The sequence below is a fragment of the Cebus imitator genome, unplaced genomic scaffold, assembly GCF_001604975.1.
Source record: "Cebus imitator isolate Cc_AM_T3 unplaced genomic scaffold, Cebus_imitator-1.0 Scaffold695, whole genome shotgun sequence".
NCBI lineage: Eukaryota > Metazoa > Chordata > Mammalia > Primates > Cebidae > Cebus > Cebus imitator.
Window position 1 is genome coordinate 286,941 of NW_016108010.1, and position 27,288 is coordinate 314,228.

The following is a 27,288-nucleotide window of genomic DNA, read 5'->3' on the forward strand; positions in this document are numbered from 1 at the left end:
TGATACACAGTTCACATTTCTAGAGAGCTTACATTCCAGAGAAATTTAAATGTCTGAGATACAGAGTAGATTGAAAGATTGTTTACTATTATCCTTGAACATGTTGGGTTTGAGTTACTGTTGAAATATCCCATTGGACATTTTAAACAGCACTTTATGTCTGGAGTTCAGAGAAAATACCTAAGCTACATATAGAAATTGTATTCATTAGCATAGAGATGGTAATTGAAACCAGGATAAGGTGGACTGTAGAAGAGGCTATAGAGCAGCCTTTCTCAACTGGGGTTTTGTCAGTTCTTTCAAAGATGGTAACTAGCTGTTAACGTTCTAGATGCGCAGACGTTCACTCATACTCATAATGGAAGCCTTAGAGTATTTGGTCTTAATTCTTCCCCAGAAAACAGTTTAGTGGGCTAAATACAGTGAAAAGAAGAGATAACCTGCAACTAGGTCTTGAGAAATTCCTATATTTAGATGTTGAAGAGAAGGATCCTAAATAGGAGACATACCAAATGAACAGAAAGGTAGGAAAGTGTATTAAGAAAGACCAAATGGTTAACACTAACAGATGCTCTTGAAGGGGAAAGTGAGATCTAGAATCTGTTGGATTGGACCTACTTTTAGTCTGTAGTAACTTAAATGAAATTTGTTCCGTGGAGTGAGTGATTTGATGAGCAAGTGAAGACAGCTGGTATAGATAACCTTTAGAGATAATTTAATTTTGACTGTTTCAAAGGATGGGATAAACTTGATTTATTTCCTCCTTAAGTAAGGGAAGACTATGCTGCTCAGGCAGTGACAAGCATGACAGACTGCGAATCTTATGTGGGGCATGGGGGAAGCATGGAGATCTGGCACTGGTAGGTAGGAGGGAGTGATGTCAGGGAGAGACTGTTGATTGGTGTCATATAGAAGCATTTTTATTGGAGTACTCAGCTACTCAGCTGGCCTTAGAGGAATGTGGCTATCTCTGATGGGTTGGCTTGCAGGAACATATTTATTAAGTTGAAATGATTGGTTAAGTGGGCTACTTGTTACTATGACAACAAAATCTTTTCCTAAGATCATGGAAACTTGTTTTGTACCTGAGTTACATAAACAAATAGGGAAGGTAGCTTAAAAGATGTATTATTAAAGATTTTTAAGGCTGGAGAGACAAGAGCATGTTTAAATATAGATAAGAAGAATACAGTTGATTCGAAAGTGGTTAATAAATTGGAGAAGGGATAATTGTTAGTGAAGTTTATGAGGAGCAGGGGATACAGAGCACAGGACTGGCCTGAGATAGAAGAGACAGCCCAAGAAGAAAGGAAACGAATGTGGATGTTGGTAGGTTTAGTGGCAGGATACTGAAGAAATTCTTGTTTTATGGCTTTAGCTTTCTCTATAAATTAGGAAATGTAGTTGCCTGCTGAAAGTGACATGGGTCAAATGTTTGAGAAAAGTAATGATGATTCAAAACAGTCAAGAAGAGTGGAACTTCCCAGAGAAACCTAGAAATCCTAAACAGTCTTAAGGATAAATTTGAACTTGGTGATTGCTTTTATGATGATATTAATCTATTCAGCTTTGGGACTTTCTCTAGCAGCACATTGGTACTCTGGTAAATACAGACACAGTAAATAAATGGTAGAATACATCCAAGCTTCAATTTTGCTAAAAGAAAGGTTAAAAAAAGGAGAGGTAGGGGAATTAAGGTTTCATCAAATAAAATAATGGATGGTGTATATAATGTAAGCTGAATTTAAAATGTATATCAAAATGGGACAGCTGTGGCCTTAAGCCATAACTCAGCTTTGGGTATAGTCCTAATAAATGTGCTATTTTTTTATGGTGATATTTTCTGAAGATCTCTAGAAGGAATAAGTAGAACAAAGGAGTACCTACCAAGGACCAGAATAACATGTTAAGCACGTATTAGATAAGATGTCATATATATGTCAACAGCATAATGTAAGTAGTTGTTAATCCCCATTTTATTTGTAAAGAACTAACCGGGGTCAGTGGCTCATGCCTGTAATTCCAGTGCCTTGGGAAGCAGAGATAGGAAGATCACTGGAGGCCAGGAGTTTGGGACAAGCCTGGGTAAGACAGTGAGATCCCATCTCTAAAAAATTTTTTTAATTAGCCAGGTATGACAGTTGTACCTGTAGTTCTAGGTGCTTGGGAGGCTGAGGCAGAAGGATTGCTTGAGCCCAAAAGTTAAAGGATGCGGTGAACTCTGATCATGCCACTGCACTCTAGCCTGGATGACTGACACCTTGTCTTTAAAAAATAAAAATAAAAAGTCTCAAGGTGGGTGGCTGAGTGGTTTGCCTTACATTATGTGTAGGAAATGAGAAGTAAAGGAGGTTTATCTCAAACTCTTTGCTCTTTCTACTAATATCCTTCTGCTTAAGGACAGTTTATATTACTGGAAGAAGGAAATTACAAGGTAGTGTTGGTTAACTGTGTTGGCATACATTATTAGAGAGCATATTAGGACTTCTGAATAGGTTAATCATTAGAGACATTTTTTATCCCAGAACTTATAGATTTTTCCTGAGAGATTTTCTTTTTTTTTTTTTTAATGCATCAGTCTACAATACACTTTTGAGTGAATTTAACACTTAATTCCTTCAAATGAAATTGCTTTAGGGTGGCCGTTAATTAATAGGTATAATTTTTTTTTTTTAATGAACTATGTACATATTCAGGAACTTTACCTGTTTCACATGTTTTACTGATTATTTTTGTCAAGCATCTCTGGGAAATGGAAAGCAATTCTATGCATTCCTAGTTGTTCTTACTTTTTTGATTTAAAAACACTGAAATTTCTGACCTATAAATTGATATGATGGTGAGCAGTTTGATGGTAGTGATTTTTTCTCAGATTCAGTGTTGCCTCATTACAATTCATTAACATGTGAACATTTGTGGAGAGAGTATTCTTTTCTGTGTGTGTGTGTATTTCACAAATTAAGTCAAATAGAAAAAAAGACGTTTTTTCCCCCTCAGCCCGTTAGAAGAGTCTCAAACTTGTGAAGCTAAAGGTTTAACTTGTTTATTAAATTAAATACTATAAAACAAATCAGGGTAACAAAATTTGGATACAGATGTCCATAGAAACAGGTGTTCTAATGACGACCAAGCTTATTTCCTCCACAAGCTATTTTTGTGCTAGTATTTTGTGGTTTATAATGTGGAAGCCACATGTCATCCCATTTTCAAAATGGTAAGAAATATGAACATTTTTATGTAGTTTCATTTCAGTATTCAGTGTTATATCAATAATTTTAGAATTTCTTACAGAATGAAAGACTATTGATTTAAACGGAGGCAGTTTTATTTTTATGCATACACTAAGCTTCTGGTTAAATACATGTAACCTTTCAGGATGTTATATGAAGTAACGTTAAGGTACAGAGTGAGTAGTCTTCTGTCTCGTCTGAACAACACCTTATTTCATTCCTTCAGTTTCCGATATAATGTGGTTTCTTAAAGTAGTAAAGTTGTGAAAACTGACATGTTTGGCTTTTTTTTAAATCAGCCTCTGTGGTTTTGTTTGTTGAAAAACCTATTAGCATATTTAATTGTCATCTTATTTTTACCACACACATAAGTTAGATGTGTAAAATTTTTATTTATTTTTTTATTTGTATTCCTCCTAACTTAAATTTTATATCTTTTGACCAACTTCTCCCCAGCCTTCTCCCCGCAACCCTGGTGACCACCCTTTACTTTACTTTTATGAGTCAATTTTTATAAATTCAACTTTTAAGTGAGATCATGTGTTATTTGTCGTTCTGTGGCTGACTGACTTCTAACACGGTGTCCTCAAGGTTTATCCATGTCAGAAATGACAGGATTTCCTTCCATTTTAAGGTGAAATAGTATTCCAAGGCATATATATACTACATTTTTTTTCATCCAGTAATCTATTGATGGATACTTAGGTTGTTCCCATATCTTGGCTATTGTAAATTAAATAATGCTACAATGAGCAGGGGAGTTCAGATCTCTCTTCAGCATACTGATTTCATTTCCTTTGGATCTATACCCAGTAGTGAGAATGCTGGATCACTGTTAGTTCTATTTTTAATTTTTTTGTGAGCTTCCATACTGCTTGCCTAATGGCAATGCTAATTTACATCCCATCAACACTGTGCAAGGATTTCCATTATGTTCTTGCCAACATATGTTATCTTTTGTCTTTTCAATAATAGCCATTCTTACTGGTGTGAGGTGATAGCTCACTGTGGTTTTAATTTTCACTTCCTTAATGACAGTGATGAACTTTTCTTCATATACCTGTTAGCCATTGATAGTCTTCTTCTGAGGAATATCTATTGAGTTCCTTTGCCCATTTTTTTTTTTTGAGTTGTTTGGATATAATTTCAAAAAGTACTTCCACTTTTTTATTTAACTGAATGAACCTTTATTAATTTTGCTTAAAGATGTATTTTCATTTATTAACATTTTTATATTTTACTATGCGAGCATATTCTTTACAGAAAACCAGTGAGATACAGCTTGTTATGCTTCTCAAATTTAAAATGCTGTAATGGTTCGGATTTTAATTTCAAGGAGTAATCACCCCTGTGCACACCTAGAAATCTTGTTTTCAAAGAAAGTTCACAGATACCCTCTAATTATAACTTCTAGAATTCACGATTTCCATTTCACCTTGCTTACATATATGCTGATGTTTGTTAATGCCATCCCTAAATTGCCTTCTTTATGTTTAAGTTAATATTCCTTATAGTGTTAAAAATAGTTTACCAGTATGCTATCCAAATTAAATGATAAAATATTTGGATTTGAGTATCATGCCCATACATTTCTTAATTTAATATAAATTATTAAATCTTCTTCTTCCTAGGCACTTTGTTTAATGGCATTACCATTTATTCCTGCATCGAACCTTTTTTTTCCAGTTGGATTTGTTGTTGCTGAGCGAGTATTATATGTTCCCAGCATGGGATTCTGTATTTTGGTAGCCCATGGATGGCAGAAAATATCAACAAAAAGGTGAATTTAAATATCAGTTCATGTAATGCTTACTAACTATGGAATTAAGTGTCACACATTTAAAGATTTAAATCTGTATCTAGTGCAGCTTTCTAAGTCATGCTTTTGTATCTTTTGGTTTTTCATCTCAATAGTCTCCTCATTTGTCTTATAAGTCAAGTTAGGAAAGCTCCACAGCACCTACTTACTCTGTATTCTTTCCCATATTTATGTAATTTTATTTTACAGCCTGAGACAGAACAAACTTTGAGTTAGACCCAAATGAAAACAAGGATGTTATTGAGAATAAAGTCACAAATGACCATTGCCACTTCCATATTCAGTGAACTAAGATAATAGTCATCCTACTTAAGTGAGTCATATTGAGTTAATATACATAAAATGCATATAGTAAGCAGTCCACAATTTGTTGCTGTCATCACTATCTTCATTATAATCTTTGTATCCTAGTTGCCTCAAACTAACAGTTAAGGGACAGCATAGTCACACTGTATATATGCTTAGGAACTGTAATTGTTACAGGTATTATCTCATTGTATGCTTATGCTGTGGCACTGAAATTAGCAAATCAAACAAATTGTTAAAGGTCAAGTAATTCTAATGTAATAATATTAAATTTGAATTTGCAACGTGAAAAAGAAATGGTCACTTCTCTCACTTTCTCATTTTCCAGTCACCCCTCACCCCACAGAATTCTGACTTCTCTCTACTTCACTCTATTAAACATAAAACAAAGTGCCTCCTAGTGGCTAAACTAAGTCAACACTTTTAAAGTTTATTTCCCTAGTGTATATAAAGAGTATTTCTCCTGATTTTCTTCCACATCTGTTCAATCTGCTCTGATTCTTCTGGCTGTACCAGCTCTTTGAATATTTACATTTTTCAAAGTCTTACAGCCACTTTTTTCACACCGCATATTTTCCACAGATAATCTCATCCATGTCTGCAATTTTTTACTGCCATCTACCAAACCTTTTCTCTTAGCTTCTACCCATATATCCAGTTATAATCACTACCCATTCTTGAATGCCTGTCATGTACCAAGGGCCATGATAGACACTTTAAATTTGTTTTCTTATTTAATCTTGACACTCCTTAAGTCTACTTTGCAGATGCGAACATTGAAGCCATACAGGTTACCCAAGATCACACAGCTAGCATATACCAGTCTTATTTCAGATTCACATCTGACTGCTTCCAGTGACCATGTTCTTTCTCATCCGTACTTGTGTGTCGTCGTTAATTGGATCTGTCAGTGAAAGAAATTAAACCATGTTGTAGAAACAAAAACACACTCAGAGACTATTAATGCTAAATGAGATGATAAAAATTATAGGTGAGGAATTGAGTCCTCAAATAATTAACCTAAAGATGTATAAGTAATTTGCCTCTGTTTAATGAAGAGTTACTTTTTCTGTGCCTTTTAATAGACAATTCTAGCTTTACAGTAGAGAAATAAACCAAGAATATTGGGGTCTTGGTATAAATTGTCAGTAAAACATTTTCAAATGTGACCAGAGATAAGGTTGACCCCTTACTAAACTCAATTAAGAATACTCAGTTGTAGAAAATGGCACAAAGGACTGTAATTGTAAAAAGTCACAATTAAAAATTGGTTTTGTCCATTTTTTATCATTTAATCTAAACAGCTTTTGAAATACAGGCCAATATTAGAGTAGATAATGCAATTGACGGGAAGGTCATATTCACAGTATTTAATTTTTTTGATGTTGTTTCCTCTAAAGTTGGGTGATATTAGAATGAATTAGAATAAATTCACAAAAGATATTTTAGGAGCATTTAAGATACTTGTTACCTATGTTCTAAAAGGTAAAATGCTTTTGGTGATAAGACAATTTTTGTTTTGTTTTGCTTTTTTTTCTCTTAAACAGTGTATTTAAAAAGCTATCCTGGATTTGTCTGTCTATGGTGATACTCACTCATTCCTTAAAAACATTTCACAGAAATTGGGATTGGGAGTCTGAATATACATTGTTTATGTCAGCCTTGAAGGTAAAGTGTTCAGAATGACAAAAAAGTATGTTATCAGTGATTTCTTGGAACGATTTCTAAGCTGTTTTAACTTTCTTTTCAAATAGATACTTAACAGTCAATATTAAGTAATTCCCCAAAGGATTAATGAAAATACTTTGTTCTTTAATATATACCATAACTAAGTGCTCTGAATAATACTTAGCTATACGCTCAAAGCATATATGATAATTCCCTAAATGCTATATAGCTATTAGAAGTTCAAATGACACAATGTTTAAATCAGAATACTATATTTCATTGCTTTTAAAGATATACGATATTTTCCTTTTTAAGATCTCTGAAACCAAATAAGTCCCACAGTGAAAAGCATCTTAAATTAGTGGCATTTTTTCTTTCTTAATAGACTTATAATATGGTGAGTTTTATAATTAATGCCATCAATTCAGTAAAATAAAATGCACAGCAAAAAAAAAAAAGACAACATAAATTAGGAAAATGTCTTTTAAAAAACAAAAATGTGTTTTCTTTAATGGTATCAGCAAAGATTTTTTTCAAGCTCTCCATTACCAGTAGCGCTCTTCACATCTCTGAATTTTTACTTCTTTTTGGCTATTTCTTAAGTCTTCATTGCTTAGCTTTATTGAATTGCTGCCTCATTCCAGTAGTCTGTGTGACTTCTTGATATCACATCTACTTAAGATCAGATGATTCTCTTCTTACACAGTTCAGTAGCTCTGCCCTCTCTTCCAGCTCAGAAGTCTGCCAACAAGTAAGACCTCATTACCATGCTTATTAATCCATACTCCTTGGTTACCAGTGTAACTCCATAATTTTCCAGAATTTTGCTTATACCCACTCCCAGAGTGGTGGTTGGAACCTATAGCCACAACCACTGCAGTTAGTTACTTGGCTAGGTATCATCTATCTGCAAGAACACCACAGTAATCTGTGAACTCTGAAAGCACATATTGACTCAGAGCTTTAATCTCAGGGCTTCTATTACCATAATGGATTACATAAATAAATTTAAATATGTCAAGTCTAAAAATAAGTCATCAGTGCAACATTTAAACATATTCTCATGTTCCAGTACTTTTGCTCCTAAAAATACAAATAGTAGAGCAGGAGTTTTGAAACACTGCTATGCTTTGATCAAATAAAATTTTCTGTAAAATGTTAATATATAACATGAATGAAATAAGACTGCTGTGGTTTTAGTATGTTGGTGTTGAGGTGCAGGGAGAGTAAATTTGGTGAAGCAGTCTTTATTTGACTCCTGCATCATCCTCAGAGACATCTCCATAGAACATTCTTTTAATAGTATACCAAAGAAATATCTGTATGAACTGGAGTCATTTTTTTTTAAGTGTAACTTATTTCTATCTGCGTTTATATTTAAGGTAAATAAAAATAATGCCAAACTATGGAATAATGTGGGTCATGCTCTGGAAAATGAAAAGAACTTTGAGAGAGCTTTGAAATACTTCGTACAGGCTACCCATGTTCAGCCAGGTAGGTATTATTAATTAAATTCATAAATTTTATTTATTTTAAAAAAAAAGTTTTGATTATCCTTGGGGGAAGTAAGATAGAGCTTATTTTCTAGCTTTATTCTAAGTGACTTGAATACTAGAGTTTAGTGCTTGCTTATTTTGAATTGGATTACATATAATAGTCACTTAATATCTGACTTTGATACCAGGCTGGTGGCTCACTCCTGTATTGATAGCACTCCAGCCTGGGCAACAGAGCAACACTCTATCTCAAAAAAAATAAATAAATAAATTTGGTATGGTTACATGTTTTTCTTCTGCAACTTGTTAGCTATAATAATGATGACATAGGCATAGAAAATTCTCTTAAATAGGATTCAAGTTTGTCAGTTGTATATTACTAATTAAGAAAGGGTTTAAGGAGTGAATAAATGATGAGACACCAAATCTAAGCTGGCTAAGAAAGAATATGAGAGAGGATCAGTGAATCTGAGGAATTATTGTTATCAGAGTAGGATGTAGCTAGAGCACAGTATTTTTCAGTAGGAGTGCAGAATTGTATTACAGGATATGTGCCAGACATGACCCCCATCCACCAAATGCTGTCATTATTTTCCATTCAGAATGACAACCAAAAAGAAATCCCCACACATTACCAAATATCCTTGAAGGGGTACAGAGTGTCAGGCACTGTTACTTTTTTCTAGTAAGTACAGTTATGACCATTGCACTAATTAGCTAAGGTAGAAAGAAGGTGTAAGTCATTTGGAAAAAAGGACATCAAGACCATGGTATTCAAAGATTAATATCTATATGGATTATGAAATCACTAAATCATTAAGAATTTTGACAAATGTAATGTTAGAGAAAGCAACAGGGAGCCAGGATCTGTGATCCAGGAATTGGTGACTACAACACCGATAGGAATAGTGGGTAATAGAGTTAAATTACAATTAGAGATAAGTGATTGTAAAAAAGAGAGAGAATTGTCCAAAAGTGGCAACATGGATCACGGAAGAAGATATCTGTTCTTCTCCCAGGCACAGCGTCACAAAGGATAGAAAAGAACACAAAGCTAAAGGTAACCATGTCTCCAAAACAAAGCTAAGTTTCTATTAGAGAAAGGTGAATAAAAAGTTTTGGAAATATAACTGATGGTCTAGCCTTTCAGTTTTATCTCCCTTAGCCGTTCATGTAGTTTAGTTTTTCTTGGAATATGGAATTAATATTCCTTACTTCTTTACCTTTGTTTATATTCTTCCTTGAGACTAGAATTTCTCCCTCCTGCCTTTTCTCCCATTTTCCAGTGACTTCTCTTGTAAAAACTCTTCATATCTTTCTAGCTATAAGCAAATAGTTTTCATTTATAAAACCCCTTTACTTCCTCCATATCTTTCCTGTATTTTTAATTTTCTATTTAGTGCTATATTTTATTTATTTAAATACAAATTCATTTAAAATATTTCTTTAAACTGTTGGGCTTCCCGGGGGTAGCATGAACATCTGAATCATTTTTGTACCCCTGCATCAAGCAGGGTCCTATACACAGTCAACAGTCACTAAATATTTTAATTCATTACTTTCTGAAGTCTTGAGATACATAGTACATGGATTAATTAGATTTTAGGAGTTCTTTGAGACGCAGTCATCTTTGTTAGGCGCACAAGGGTTTTGAGACTGAGATGTTACTTTGGCCCCTTCAGACTCTTCTTTTTTGTTTCTAAAATGCGATAGTAATTTCTGTCTCACAGCATTGTTGTAAATAGTAAATTAAGTGTGTGGGTGTGTGTCTGTACACATTCAGTTTTGTCTAGTGAATAGTGCGCCTATCACAGGATATTGCAGGTATGGACTCTCAGTTTTTAAATAATTTCCCCCCTCGTTGCCAATTGTCACTAATTGCTGTTTTTGAGATATTTGCTAAACCTTTCTCCTTCAGTTTGACTTCACTATCACACTTTGATAATTACTGTTTCTATTAATAATAAACCATGGAGTAGAAAAGCAAGTAAACCAGTTTATTATGATTTTTTATGAAGCATTTAAACTTAGAAACATTGAATGTGGCATCTAGAGGTTTCTTGGCTTATTCCATGATTTTTTAAGCTGTATTATTCCTAGATGGGTTTGACAGATGAAACGACATGTTATTTTACTGTATTTTTAGAGTTAGAGGGGGCAAGACAGTGACCAGGATAAGGCTAAAAAGGGACAGCTAGTGTGATGGTTAGTTAATGGACTCTGGCATCACACCTTTTCTCAAATTCCGTCACTCTAAGTTTTCTGTCTGTAAGTTTGGAGTAATAAGATCTCCATTCTTTTGTACGGATTATGTTAAATACTGGTTATATAAGACTTAGGCCAGTTTCTAGTCAATAATGTATATTCAATAAATATGATCTGGTAAATATTAATGACATTATTTTCACTGGAACTAGGAAGGGAGGTGGCAAAGAAGAGATATACAGTTCAGGGAAAAAGGCCGAAAGAGAATGAATAGCAAATGGCTCTGTAGGTATATTTGTTCATCAAGCATTTACTTGAGAATTTACCATGAGTCAGACACTATTTTAAGTGCTGGGGATTCCAGCAGTAAATAAAACAAATTTCCTGCCTTCATGGAGTTTCCATTCTAAGTAAAGGCATAAACAATAAGTAAACAAATACACATGTGTAAATATATACACACACACAAAATATATATATGCACACACATATGCATGCACATGTATATTTACTTACATGAAAGTGATAAAAGCTATAAAAGGGGCATAGACATTAGAAATTGGTCAGAGAAAGGCTATATGGGAGATTAGTATTAAGAGATGAAAATAACTGAGAGAGCAACCTTTGCACATATACTCTGGTGTAGTTAATTTTGAGTATCACTGGCTATGCAGAAAATAGTAAAGAAAAGCAGGAAGATCATTTAGAAGGATTTTGCAGTAATGCAAAGACATGATTGGGTTGTAACCTTTTTAGTAGCAATCTTGAAGTACATTTGGCATACAATAGACTATACATATTTAAACTATATAATTTGATAATTTTGGACATATGTATATACCTGTGAGACTGTAACCACACTAAGATACTGAAAATATCCATCAACCCCTCAAATTCCTTGTACCCTTTTCTAATGCCTCCATCTTACCTCTTTTCACCCCAGCCTTCTCTGGGGAAAAGCTTTCTATCTGCAGATAATGTGCTTTTTCTAAAATTGTATATGAATGGAATTATACTCTATGGACACTCTTTTTTTCCTGGCTTTTTCATGCTGCACATTTTTTTGTTACTCATTCATATGTTGTTGTATGAATCAAAAACCCATGCCTTTGTGTGGCTGAGTAGTATTCCCTCACATGGATATACCACAGTTTGTTTATCTGTTTACCTGCTGGTGGATGTTTGCATTGTTTGTACTTTGGGGCTGTTACAAATAATGACTGTCACAAACATTCATGTACCAATCTGTATGTTTTCATTTCTCTTAGTTAAAACCTGACAGAGGAATGGCGTGGTCATGTGATTTGTGTATGTTTAACTTTTTAAAAGTCTGCTAAATTGTTTTCCAAAGAATGTGTTTCCCACCAGCAGTATATGAGAACTCTCTTGCCTTTCTTAATTCTTCATTTGCACATATGGATGAACTTTTAGCACAAATGGATGTTGGATTCTGTCAAAGGCTTTTTTGCACCATTTGAGATGATGATAAATAAGATTGTGTTGTTTCTGTCTGTTAATATAGTAGATTACATTGATTATAGTGTTGAACAACCTTGCCTTTGGTAAAATACCATTTGATCATGACTTATCCATATTATATATTTTTTGATTTGTTAAAATACTATTTTTACATCTATAGTTATGAAGGATAGAGAGTTCCTAGGAGATTCCAAATATTTATAAATTTATCTTTTTAAATAAATTGATAATTTTATGGACAGGAAATAATGAAAAGCAACATAGATGCCTAAGCTATATCAATGTGAGACTGCTTCACTGTTGGACAGCTAGTACTGGCTACATGAGACTCAACAATACATCTTAAAATTTAAAAAAAAAAAAAATGGCTTACTATACAGAAGAACAGATATTTTTGCAACAGGAGAATGTGTTGCAGGATAGGCAGGACAGATAATGGCGTGAACAAAGTTCTTAAGTGGGAAAAGGCAATGTGATCTAGTATATAAGTAGATTGGTTGGCCCTAGATAAGAGAGAAGGTGTATGAGGGAAAGCAGACTATGTATATGCCTTTGCACACAGATGTGTGTTACTATTAATAAACACTTGGAAACATTCATGAAGATAAGTTGATAACACCTAGCAGTGAGATGGTAAGTTCCCTTCTGCTCTTTTGTTTCCTTAGTGAAAATATGTTATTAGAGATGTGAGGAGAGATAAGAAGTGAAATATACTCAACTAGGATTCTGGAAAATTTAATTGATTATAGAAACCTAGTATTGACAAACAGGATACATTTGAGATTTGTGAGTTCCTCATTTACAATTGAATTAAAATCCAGATGGTTAACTAATGCTGCTGTTGTTTTGGATAGGTACTCATAAAATTATGTCTTTTTATTAGCTGTATCGAGTGGCCTTTCTGATGCTAAAGTATACCTGTATATTACATCTCTATTCTTTGAAACATAGGACTGCTGTACTCTAGCATCTGAAGTCTACACTAATGACAATATCTCCTTGCCATAATTCTAAGAACATGATTTCAGTGGATGTTAATTTGCCTCATTTTTTATCTTTTCTGACATTGATTGGGGCTAATTTCAGTAACATTTTAAATACTTAGCTGACATAATTACACTTTTATTTTTCCAAATTTTCAGTTTCTTTTTAAATGCTTAGTGTATAATTACTTTTTTCAGGTTCTATGTAATTTAGCTTTTCCTAAACAGTATTCAGAGCTCTATAAACATGTTGTATGGATTTATCTGGTGTAAAAAAAAGAAAGTTATATAAAAGCAAAGACTCCATATTTTTTAATTGACAATAATAGTACGTATTCATGGGATATATAGCGATGTTTTGAGGCATGTAATGTAAGTAATTACCCTGATCTAGTCACTATACAGTATATATTATATTCAATCGGTAATACAATGATTTGCAGTCTGGATTCTATATCAGAATTGCCTTTGACACTTTTTATAAACATATTTTTTGCAGATTTTATTTCTGAATATTATATTTTGATGGAGCTAGGTGGGGCTAAAGTATCTGAATTTTTAAAAACTACACAAGCATTCTGATTTGTAGCCAGGATTAAGAATGGCTAGCTTAAACATTTTTTTTCTTGACCCCTCCAGGCTACATGAGACTCAACAATACATCTTAAAAGAAAAAAAATCAACTTCCTTACTCCTAAACTTATCTCTAATCACACCTGGTCTGCCTCTGCCAGTTTCTGTGCAGTGCACACAATTGCCAGACTAAAACATAATATAATAAGATCTTAGGACTGTTACTCGGAGAATGCCCAAGATATACATGCTTGGCCCGCATGAGTTCTAGGAGTTGCAGGCAGAGAATTATTCCACAATTGCAAAATAATTGGTGTCACAGGCAAGTAGTAATCAAAATGAACCTTTTCATGTCTGTTAGAAATTCATGTTGAGTAAAAATTGGCTGATTTAAGATCTTCTACTTTCCTTCTATCATTCAAACCATTGAAATATTTACTGGGAAATCTGTCTGTTTAAAAAACTACTGTATGATGAATCCTTATATTTTCCCTATTTCAACTGCATTTTTTTTTCCTATCCCTGAAGACATTTGCTGGGATTTTTATTTTCCACATCAGACAATGAGACATAAGCTCCTGACATTCTAAAATTAACACAACCTTTAAAAAAAATCTAAAATAAATTTTAAGGAGTTTATTATCATTTAAGAGAGGTGGGCCACTGCATCTTAAGTAATACTATTATCATTATGTTCCATTATACTCATTCTAACCACAATCACAAAAATTTTTAAAAATTGAATGGCAAAGTTTTTTCATTCTTTTTGCCCCTGTTCCACCATGATGCATATTTGTTATAACACTTGAAGTAATTCTAAATATCCTGATGATTCTTTTCACTTGTAGAGTTGAGCCATACCTCTTGAGTGAATTTCTAAGCTATGAGATTAAGTAAATGAAAGCAAGCGTTAGTATAGTAAAATACAATGAAGGAAGGTGATAATAATTACTTCATTACCTTTATCTCTGGTATGTCTCAACCCTTCAAAAATCCCTTCAAATAGTTTTTTCATACTATGTATGTATTTTCTGTCTTTATGGTTCATTAAGTGATTTTGTGAACACTGTTGGTCATAAGTTATAACAAGTTATATTTCAGGAACTTAAAGGAAGAAGCAGGACCTGTTGCCTGGTTTTGCATTTTTGCCTAGTATATTTGTTTCTGGAAACATGTCTTCTCATTAGTTATATTGAATACTTGTTTATATATCAAATATATTAAATCATTTCATTTATATTTAATACATCATTTGTATACTGCCAACAAATGATTGTTTTAAAACTTTAGATGACATTGGTGCCCATATGAATGTAGGAAGAACTTATAAAAATTTAAATAGAACCAAAGAAGCTGAAGAATCTTACATGATGGCTAAATCACTGATGCCTCAAGTAAGTTGCCATAATTTATTATGTCATATCTACTAGATGTCCATATTGAATAAATTATCTAGAAGGATAATTCTTCACTTAGTTGATACAAAAGTAAAGTGTCAGATGAATCATCTATTCTTGTAAGTTGTTTAAATAATTACATTTTTCTAGCTCACTTAATTTTTTAAAATTGTTTTATAGTCCATTGTAAAAACTGAATTCATAAAGTGTGAATTTTAGGTATTCTTGATTATGAGTTATTAGCAAGTTATATGACTTTACACAAATATGATTTTATGTATATTAATCATAAAATTCAACATTATTCCTATCAAATGAATAAAAGTGATAAAATTAGTAGATACATCTCTTGCTATATTGTGTCCATCAGTTATAATGACATAAGATTCATTAAATATAACATTACAGTATCAAAGTTGGAAGATCTGACTCTATGTCAGTTTTCATGTTGTCAGCAAAATATTTCTCGGTTGTGACAATACAGTAGTTAATTTTATTCCAGAATACTAAGGACTTCCTTTTCTGGTGAAGTTTGGAAATTAAACACTCTAGTTGATTATTAAGGTTAAGTAAAGGCTATTAGAATATACAATATATATGGATCCAAACTTCCAGTGAACACAATAAATTAGATATGATCAAAACCAATAATAAATACAGTTAAACTAATAGGTAAAGAATAAAGTAATCCTTAAAATATTATACAGTTCAACCTTGTTTTTAAAAAATTTAACTTCCCAATCACTATTAATGTTACTATAAATATTACTACAATTGAGAAAAATGCAGCCGAGCTTAAGCTATTTTTTTTTTTGAGGACATAAGACTATGCTACTTTTACTACTTTATTAAAAATAAATCATAAAAATGTAAAAGAAAGCACATAAAAATCTAAAGATAATATTTTATTTACAGTATCCTCAATAATGTAATAAAATAATACTTTATGGCATTGAAAGATATATTTTTTTATTTATGCCAGCTCAGTGGATTATTGTAAGCTTTTTACTTGCATCTTTTTGTGAAGTCAAACAAATCAGAACTTTTAGAAGTCAAGGTCTCTTAAGTTTGATCACAACAGGAATAGAACCCAGATCTTAGTACAGTGTATTTTTTATACTATGTTCTATGTTATTTTAAATTAGCCAATAGAAATATGTACTTTTGATTTTTGATACTGAAATATCGAATCATGAAAATGCCTTTTCTTTTAAACAGATTATTCCTGGTAAAAAATATGCAGCCAGAATTGCCCCTAACCACCTAAATGTTTATATCAATCTGGCTAACCTGATCCGAGCAAATGAGTCCCGACTGGAAGAAGCAGATCAGCTGTACCGTCAAGCAATAAGCATGAGGCCCGACTTCAAGCAGGCTTACATTAGCAGGTATTCCAGTTCACCTTAGATCTATCATTATAGAATATTGAAACTGCATCTGCATGTACGTTTTGAATAAATTGGCTTTCTTTTGAAAAAAATTATATTTTTAATAATCTTAGCAATCAAGTACATAGAAGGGCATAGCTTTTTAGACTGACAGATTTTATTGATTTGAAATTAACAAAGAGAATCCCTATAATAGCCGCCTTAGGTTTTATATTAAGAAAAGGGTAGAAATAGCTCTGTCTCAGTTTCATTTTCTTCCCATCACCAAAATTGTTCTTTTCCTAATTAAATTAACACCTGAAATTTATGTTTTTTAATAGTTTCTTCTAATATCAAACTCTCAGGAACTTTCTTAAGTTTTTAGAGTTGGTTGGTTATTGATGCCTTGGACAAAGAAAACATTTTGGTTCTCAGCAAAAAAATGTTGTCTGGCATCACATGTTAAAACTTCATTTATTTTCTTATGTATGTGTTATAATTTGTATTATTTTTGAGGGAAAATGTGTTTTAAAACTTTGTTTTGTAGCCTGATGCAGAAACCTAATAATAATTTGTAACATTGTTTCTGTGGGGAAACACATTCTGAATTTAAGTTTTTGAGATAATCTGTTTTTAAGTTGGGATTGTTTTTGGTCTGCCTTGTCCAGTACTTCTTGAAACCCATTGAGTTTAGCAGGCTTGTATCTGTAAATAAGACCTGTCATGTATTAACCCATAAAGAACTGTTTAACAATCTCTGCATTAAAAAAAAATATTTTGAACATTTATTCTAGAAGTTGTTTTAATGAGAATATTAATTGTTGTTCCTTTAATTTTATTCCTGTGCTAATTAATAGTAGTATATAATAAGAACAACTCTCATATCACTACTTAAATATGATTTGTACATATGTAAAAATAATTATTTAAGCAAAATTACTTTTTAAAATTTTTTAACAGAAAATACAACCACACTAGAAAGATTTATGTAATGGTTTCTTAACTGGTCCTCAATTCTAAGTGTGTTCCTCAAAGCTATCTACAGGTCAGACAAGTCCCTCCCACTCTACACAATCAGCTTTTTTTTTTTTTTAGTCCTTTTTCTGTTTGTTTGTTGTTTGTTTGTGACAGAATCTTGCTTTGTCACCCAGACCAGAGTGCAGTCGTGTGATCTCGGCTCACTGCAACCTCTGCCTCATGGGTTCAAGTGATTCTGGTGCCTCAGCCTCCCTAGTAGCTGGGACTACAGGCACATGCCACCGTGCCTGGCTAATTTCTGTATTTTTAGTAGAGACAGGGTTTCACCATGTTGGTCAGGCTGGTCTCAAACTCCTGACCTCAAGTGATCTGCCCACCTCACCCTCCCAACGTGTTGTGATTACAGGTATGAGCCATAATGCCCGACTTTTTTTTTTTTAAGAATGGTCATATTATATGAAGACATTGATGAGGACTAAATTAACATAAGAAGGGATTAGAGATTTTAAATACTTTGATTTTTTGCACAGTGAGACTTCTATTATAGAATCAAACATTGGAATTTCTCTTACTACTACTGTATGCCGTTTTTTTCTTCTAGTGCTGTTATTTTGTCACCTAACAAATTAATTTCTCACTCTGGCTAGGTGTCCTTTTTCTGATGCAGTCTAGTCTGTCTCTTTTTAAAATAAATTCAAAGAATATATTTTCTGTGTCCTCCTAATATGTTGCCCTCTAAAGTCAGGCATGAATTTTCTTCTTAAATATTGTTTGAAAATAAATCAAGACAAATAAACTAAGGAGTTCAGATTTGAGGACAGTTTCAAAGAGTTGTTTTTGAAAGAGTTTTTAAGAGCTTGGGTTAAAAGAAAAAAACTATATGTGGAAAGGTTTAAAACTTGGCAAAAACTCTGTCTACAAACTGAGATGGTAATGTTGTAAGTAAAACTTGTGTTTGATTTTTTCACAGAGGGGAATTGCTTTTAAAAATGAATAAACCTCTTAAAGCAAAGGAAGCATACCTTAAAGCACTAGAGCTGGACAGAAATAACGCAGATCTTTGGTACAACTTGGCAATTGTATATATTGAACTTAAAGAACCAAATGAAGCCCTAAAAAACTTTAATCGTGCTCTAGAACTAAATCCAAAGCATAAACTAGCATTATTCAACTCTGCTATATTAATGCAAGAATCAGGTATGTTTTCTCAAAATATTTCTGCATTTAAACAAATTGTAGTTTATATAATATAATAAAACCTTAATTTAACTTTATTACCCATAACAAACACTTTATGTATTAACAGTTTATAGCAATACTGTACTTAAAAGATTTATAGGAAGAATATTTGAAATAAACTATTTTCAAGTAACATGCATTCTAACGTGATAATACTGATTTTTAATTCTTCTGGCATGTGTTAAGGCTAATTTTTCAGGCAGTCTATTAAGCAACGTTAATTATTTTGTCGTTTTATACATGTAAACATAATATAACTTATAAACTCTCCAAATAATATGAACTTGTGAAATTTTTTCCATAATTAGCTGTGAGGAGCCAAGAGCACATGTTTTCACAAAATAGCCTTTTATTTTATTTTGTTTCATAAGAGCTAATAGTTTGGGCACCATTTTATATCCAATTTTACTGTGTTTTTTGAGATATTATTGTAATTTTTGATATTTTTTATAATTTAGCAAAACTAAATTGTTAACCACAGTAAATCTGGATCTTTCATCCATATTTTATATAGAAATTTTAGTTCTGCCTCACAAGACAGTGTATATGATTTATAATCTTTTTAATTTTTAAATAGAAAAATCTATTATAATGGTTAGTTATTTCTTAGATGCATTTCTTAAAACTTTTGTAAAATATGAAAGAATCATAAAGTCATAGTATTTTAGAGCTAAAGAAGACCATTGAGTTTGCATTTGCCAGTCTTCTATTTAGCAGAGTGAAAACCAAATACATTTTATGACTGCTCCAAAGTCTCATGGCTAAGTACTAATCCAAGATAACAACTGAAGCCTCCTGATTTATTTTCATATTTTCATCATCCATCAGGCTGCCAAATAAAAGAATAGAGAGAAATCTTTATGCCTGGTATTCAAAAGAGTATAAATTTGGAGAAAAGCTAATACTTTTGTAAAGTTATCTACCTTGATAACCATGAAAGATGCTCATTATTAGACACAAGATTGCACCATAAGGTTTGTAACTGTAGTACTTGAACATTTTTTTAATTTATTTGCAATAGAAATTACCTCAATGGAGATTTGCTTCCTACCAGGCGTGGCTCATGCCTGTAATCCCAACACTTTGTGAGGCCAAGGTGGGAGGATCACTGAAGGTCAAGAGTTTGAGAACAGCCTGGGCAACACCGTGAAACCTTGTCTCCACAGAAAATTTTAAGATCTGCAGGGAATGGTGGCACATGCCTATAGTCCCAGCTACTCGGGAAGCCACAGTGGGAGAATTGCTTGAGCCCAGGAGTTTGAGGTTACAGTGAGCTATGGTCACAGCACTGCCCACGAGCCTGAGTGGCAGAGTGAGACTCTGTCAAAAAAAAAAGATGATGTGTGTTTCCTAAATCCCAATTAATTCCTTAATTCCTAATTTCTAAATTCCTAATCCTTATATTTAATCATATGTTTTTGTCCTCAAAACATTCCTAACATTTTGAAGTAACATTTTTAAAAATGTGATATAGTAATTCTGGCCAGTCATGGTGGCTCACACTTGTAATCCCAGCATTTTGGGAGGCCGAAGTGGGCGGATTGCCTGATTCAGGAGTTCGAGACCAATCTGGCCAACATGCTAAAACCCCGTCTCTACTAAAAATACAAAAAAAAAAAAAATTAGCTGGATGTGGTGGCATGCACCTGTAATCCCAGCTATTCAGGAGGNAAGGCTATCTGACCCTGAAATTATAATTTTAGATATTTATCCTAGAGAAACATTTCTACATGTACACACACACAAAAAAAATGCATACAGATAGTTATTACAGCACCATGTATAAAGAAAGAAAAAACTAGTTAAGGTAAATGTGCATCAACAGAATAATGGTTTAAGAAGCAACAATAGGCCAGGTGCGGTGGCTCATGCCTGTAATCCCAGCACTTTGGGAGGCCAAGGTGGGCGGATCACAAGGTCAGGAGATCGAGACCATCCTGGTCAACATGGTGAAACCCCGTCTCTACTAAAAATACAAAAATTAGCTGGGCGTGGTGGCATGCACCTGTAGTCCCAGCTACTAGGGAAGCTGAGGCAGGAGAACTGCTTGAACCTGGGAGGCAGAGGTTGTGGTGAGCCGAGATTGCGCCTTTGCACTCCAGTCTGAGCAACAAGAGCGAAACTCCGTCTCAAAAAAAAAAAAGAAGTAACAATAGGCCAAGAGCGGTGGCTCATGCCTATAATTCCAGCGCTTTGGGAGGCCAAGGTGGGCAGATTACGAGATCAGGAGTTTAAGACCAGCCTGACCAACATTGTGAAACCCCATCTCTACTAAAAATACAAAAATTAGGCCAGGCGAGGTGGCTCACGCCTGTAATCCCAGCACTTTGGGAGGCCATGGCAGGCGGATCGCAAGGTCAGGAGATCATGACTATCCTGGCTAAAACGGTAAAACCCCATCTCTACTAAAAATACCAAAAAAATTAGCCAGGTATGGTGGCACACACCTATAGTCCTAGCTACTCAGGAGGCTAAGGCAGGGGAATTACTTGAACCGAGGTGGCGGAGGTTGCAGTGAGCCAAGATCACGACACTGCTCTCCAGCCTGGGCTACAGAGCAAGAAAAAATAAAAAAAAAAAAAAAAAAAAAAAAAAACCACAGGAATATAATATAGTGATTCTGAAACATTTTTCTACCCAGTAATAGTTACCATTAATTTTCCAATATATATCATAATAATTCTTAGAAAACTCAGTTAACCCGGAGAAGTTAAATAACTTGTTCAATGTATAAAGTCATAATGTTATCAGAATCAAGATTGAATACATGTCTTCGTTGGCAAATCCTATGCTTCTTTCTCTGAATTCTCTATTTTCCCTCTACTATTTCCAATTGAATTCTATATTATAAGAGACATTTCTCTCCTTTGGTTTCTGAAGCACGTACTGTTTTAAAGGAAAGGAAATAAGCTGTCTTTTTACTGTTTCATATATTTTGATTTTCCTGTGAAGACTTCGAGGTTTTTGCTTTTTACTTTTTTTAACTATGGAAAGAAATTAGTTGTTAAAGTTTTTTTGTAATCTAAGTATTTGAAAACGGCTTTGTTCCTCACATTTAATTATTGTACTAGCAATATAAGTTTTTTTTCTTTAAAAAACTTTCTAGGTGAGGTTAAACTCAGACCTGAAGCTAGAAAACGACTTCTAAGCTATATAAATGAAGAGCCACTAGATGCTAATGGCTATTTCAATTTGGGAATGCTTGCCATGGATGACAAAAAGGACAATGAAGCAGAGATTTGGATGAAGAAAGCCATAAAGTTACAAGCCGACTTCCGAAGTGCTTTGTTTAATCTAGCTCTCCTGTATTCCCAGACTGCAAAGGAATTAAAGGCTTTGCCAATTTTGGAAGAGTTACTCAGATACTACCCTGATCATATCAAGGGCCTTATTTTAAAAGGAGACATTCTGATGAATCAAAAGAAAGATATACTAGGAGCAAAAAAATGTTTTGAAAAGATTTTGGAGATGGATCCAAGCAATGTGCAAGGAAAACACAATCTTTGTGTTGTTTATTTTGAGGAAAAAGACTTATTAAAAGCTGAAAGATGCCTTGTTGAAACATTGGCATTAGCACCACATGAAGAATATATTCAGCGTCATTTGAGTATAGTCAGGGATAAAATTTCCTCATCTGGTTATGTAGAACAGCCAATATTCCCAACCAGTAAGACTTCAGATGTAGAAGAAGGAGACAAAATTCCAGCTGAAAGTGTAAAAGAAATCAGAGGTGAATCCAGACAAACACAAATAGTAAAAACAAGTGATAATAAAAGTCCATCTGAATCCAACAAACAATTAGGAAAAAATAGAGACAAAGAGACCCCCCACAAAACAGCAAAAGACATCAAAGAAATTGAGAAGAAAAGAGTTGCTGCTTTAAAAAGACTAGAAGAGATTGAGCGTATTTTAAATGGTGAATAATATTAATATTTATCATGTGACAAGAGTATCAAAGAACATCAATCTATCATATGATTGCTTCTACTGGGAGCTTTGAAAAAAAGTCCAAGGGTTCCTAATGGTCAATCATGAGCTGCCTTGAAGTAGGATCAAAGTAAGATTTTCATTAAAGACCTGTATTATCCCAGGATGTATATCATATGAAATATGGCTGTTTACAAAGTTTGGGTGAATATAGCAGAAATATTACAGTGAAAGTGACAAATTTGCACTTCTTATTATAGAAAGAAGGTGTTTCTGGCAGTATAATTTTTACTGCTCTCAATTAAAAATAATTTGATGCCTGAATGATAATCCCTTGAGGACAAATCCAACCTGTGCTGGTTTATTCTATGAATTCCCATTTATTCGCCTACTTCATTTTTCTTGTATGTCTTAGAATCTAGCTATGAATTGAAAACACTTGTTGAACACTTTTTTTAAGTAAGTCTATTTAATCAGGAGACTTTGCACTACAAAAGCATACTGACTTTCTGTTGTATTCTTTGGTTTAGTTCTAGAAAGAATGCTGGATAAAACATTTTAAAATAAGTCATGACGTTAACATATTTTCATAATTGTATACTTGTTTTTAACTTAATGCAATTTTTAATCAGGTAAAGTTTGACACATGTATAGCTACATACACACATTTCTAATGGTGCTCATATATACTGTATTTTTTGTTATTTGATTTTACTTATTGAGAGTATCACAAGATGAATCACATAATCATGATTTTTTTTTTTTACTTTTATTCCCCAAACTATTCATGTCTTTTTTTTTTTCACTATTACTTCCAGAACTATTCATGTTTCTTAAGTAATAGTCATTGAGAAGTCCCAATAACTCTAAACTTTTGAGTAATAACTTAGGAAACTTCTCTTTCATCCTTGTGTTAGCTTTCTGGTTTTACTTGGATTTTAATATTCTGCTTCCAAAGTCACAATTTAATTATACTTAGATACCTTAAGCCACTGAATTCACTTCTGTTTGATTGAAAGCAAAACAATGTGACAGTTTATTTTCAAATGCTAACTTCTTGATATTTTGTTATGGTATGTCTTTTTATTAAATATGTATTTTGACTACTGAGCTTTCATAAAAAATTTGCAGCTATTTTAATCATCAAGAATGGAAAACAGATTGCTATTGCATTTTCCTATATATGCAATTATTATGGTTTAACCAAAATTGTATCATTTGGGCTTACTGTCTAGATATAAAAGATAATTAGTCTACTATAATATTAATAAATTTTTCAGTTGGTTTAGGCAAATTTAAACCTGAAAAATAGGTTAAAAAGTAGATAAAAATTAAATTTACTAATTTAAACCTGATTTTTTTTCTTAAGTTAAAATATATTTTAAATGAGCTTTATAATACCTTTAAAAGATGGTTCTAATTTAAAATATAAAAGCTCTAGCTATCATCCTGGGATAGTAACTAATTTCTAATTATGTAGTATTTCAAAAACTATATATTTTTTTAGTTCCTTTGAGATAACTAATTTCTAACTATATGTTTCAAAAACCATATTCCTGTAATGTTTTTTAAGAATTGTTTTATAAATAGATCATAAGATACAAGGTCTGCATTAAAAGACCCACTCTTACTAGGTCTCCCAAGAATCTGCCATAGATTTTTTTTTAAGGCAATTTAAAGCAAGCACTGATACCAGTGGGAGTTGATCTTGATCTAGGAGATTCTGTTAAGCATCCAAACAATGCCTATTTTCCGTTCTTAGGTTATGACTTGTGACTCCAGATAAAAGATGGAGAATACCTCATATACTATGACTTGAAAATGGAATCTTAAATTCTTATATTTTCTCCGTGTATCTTAAGGAAAAGTTTCTGAGTATGACCTGTTTTGCCATAATATCAAGTGGAGGGTGGTTCAGAAAAGTAAAAGGAAATCTTTTGTGACAGCAGACTATAAAAGAAGTTTGAGTAATATTTTAATAAATGTACATAACTATTCAAATGATAAAATTTATTAATGTGATCCAATGATTTTATTTAAAAATTTTCTTCCTTATTAGCACTTAGAACTGTGCCTATTACGTAAGTGCTCATATATTTGAATTTTAAATACTTTATTTAAATAAAGACCACTATGAATAATTAATAATTTAATTATTGTTCCAAGTCAGTAGCTTTCAACCTTCTCCATATTAGAATCATCTGAGGAGTTTTAATATGGAACCCACCTCATAACAATTACATCTGAATTTCTGGAAGATGGAGCCGTGCCTGTTTTTCCAAAAGCTCTTTGAGTGTTTCAAATTTATAGTCAGAGTTAAAAACCACTGCTCTACATTAGTTCAGGAAATCCTTTTATTTCTCCCATATTAACTTTTAAAATTAGCAATATACCAGTTAAGGGTTGCTGGTTTAAATTCCACTAAGGAACATGTTCTAATAACTAGCATTTATGACTTGAAATGTAAGAGCTTAAGTTCCATCAAACTAGCCCATGTGTAAGATTATTATTTCTTCTCTATAAATTCAAAATAGATATTTCATTCAAACTTTTCAGGTGAGAAAAGATAACATTTTTTTTTTCCTCTGGAGCTGCCTGTTCGGGGAGACGGAAGTGGGCACATTTAGGGATCAATTCACTAACCTATGATTCAGAGTTCTGATAATGTGTAAGTTAGGAAAACAAAGCTTATCACAGGTTTGTATGCTGGTGAATGGAAAGAGTTTTGATTCTCTCTCTCTCTCAAAAGAAAATAAACTCTCCAGCAGTTCTAGGAAGGCTTTGACAATCCCCAAGGAGCAGTGTTACCTTACTCCACTGCTTCTTAGAAGGTAGATTAAGTTTCTGGAATTGTGCTTGTTTTCTTATTAACATTTAGAATTGGGAATATTATCTTAATTTTTCCAGTGAGTAGTTTTCTGAAATTGATAACTTGGAGAGTAAAATATGTATTTTGCTTTTCAATTTTGTGTTTACTTTTATGTAAAAATTTGGTATGTGAATTACATGGTTCTAATAAACCTCATGCCTTTTCATTACAGCTAATTTGAACTCTCAACTTCATGTTATAGAATGCTTCTTTAAAGATGCTTTAAAAACTATTAAGAAAATATATAGATTTGTATGTCAATTTATACTTCAGAAATCCATATATTTGTCATATTTGTATTTTTAGAAACCGAATTGGATGACTAGATGGTATTTTAAATGAATGCCCAAAAATATCTTCTACCTTTGTCCAAAAGTTTATCTGTTAGAAGCTGTCAGCCATTCATGTAGAGAGTTTATAAAAATAATAATTTAAAATTGTATGCATTTTATATTGCTATGGTATCTGTACCATATTTCTAAATATCATTATTAAACTGGTACTTCTTAAAACCATAGCCTGGCCTGCCTTTTAGTGTTAAAAAAATACGATACTGTGTATAAAGAGATTTCTTATTTTTTGAAGAAGAGATGGCATGTAATTTATTAACAGTGATCTGAGAAAGACATGAAATAAGTTTCTGAAAATGATATATTTTCAAACATGAGTGAAAACAACCAAATTAAGAAGTGGGAACAACTCAGACTTGGAATTTTATACAAATTTCATTTCTACATCTTCCTGATACTGCCCCTGGCATAATTAAGAGGAAATTGTTACACCTGCATGTCCTCCTCAGTTTCTTCATCTACAAGTTGGGAAAAACTTTTAAAGGTATGAAGAGGATTTATATATTTATGTGATGTATATAATGTATTCAAATTGCTTAGAGTTTCTAGCACATATAAAGTAATATTAGTATAAACAAGGCTTAAATGCTTGGATTTGATGGATATGACTTAATTTGTATTTGTGCTAATACCTGTAATGTCAATGACAGGATAGCAAGCAAATGATTAGAAATCTAATAGTAATGCTTGTTCCTTAGCTATCTATGCTAACAAGTACGTAGATAGCCTAAAGTAAATTATGCTTGGGATGAAGCTAAATTGTGTAACTAAGACACCTTAAAATTGTATTACCTTGTGCTGTTCACTGCCATCAGGGAGGCAGCATAAAATGAAAGACATAATATGAAGACTGGATCCAGGCAAATTCATGTTCTTTGTAACTTTATTCATCAGTAACATTGCTGTGGCTCAATGGATAGCATATTTCCATCAAGTAACACTGTATAACGTGGTGCTTTCATGTTTCTGCCTTAACCCTTAAAAAATCATTCTAGGGAAAAAATTTTTGCAGTCTCCCCATCTGACAAAGGGCTAATATCCAGAATCTACGAAGAACTAAAACAGATATACAAGAAAAAGCCCCATACCAAAGCGGGCGAAGGATATGAACAGACACTTTTCAAAAGAAGACATATATGAGGCGAAGAAACATGAAAAAATGCTCATTGTCACTGGTCATTAGAGAAATGCAAATGAAAACCACATTGAGATACCATCTCACACTAGTTAGAATGGCGATCATTAAATCTGGAGACAACAGATGCTGGAGAGGATGTATAGAAACTCCTACACAGTTGGTGGGAGTATAAATTAGTTCAACCTTTGTGGAAGACAGTGTGGCGATTTCTCAAGGATCTAGAAATAGAAATTCCATTTGACCCAGCAATCCCATTACTGGGTA

General features: G+C 32.9%; 1 protein-coding gene across 4 annotated transcripts in view; it reads left to right on the forward strand.

Annotated features, from left to right (window-relative positions):
• Positions 1-26,211, forward strand: part of TMTC3 (transmembrane O-mannosyltransferase targeting cadherins 3) — a 53,285-nt gene extending 27,074 nt beyond the window's left edge. For 2 of the 4 annotated variants that reach the window (XM_017518656.2, XM_037734964.1), the window contains exons 8-14: positions 4,862-5,010; positions 6,903-7,023; positions 8,406-8,517; positions 15,050-15,153; positions 16,375-16,544; positions 18,472-18,698; positions 21,847-26,211. In XM_017518656.2, the coding sequence (XP_017374145.1) occupies positions 4,862-5,010; positions 6,903-7,023; positions 8,406-8,517; positions 15,050-15,153; positions 16,375-16,544; positions 18,472-18,698; positions 21,847-22,664 (1,701 nt within the window). In that variant the 3' untranslated portion in view covers positions 22,665-26,211. The remainder of the gene's footprint in view (positions 1-4,861; positions 5,011-6,902; positions 7,024-8,405; positions 8,518-15,049; positions 15,154-16,374; positions 16,545-18,471; positions 18,699-21,846) is intronic. The other 2 variants (XM_037734962.1, XM_037734963.1) reach the window with 1 other exon arrangement.
• The last annotated feature ends 1,077 nt before the right edge of the window (positions 26,212-27,288 follow it).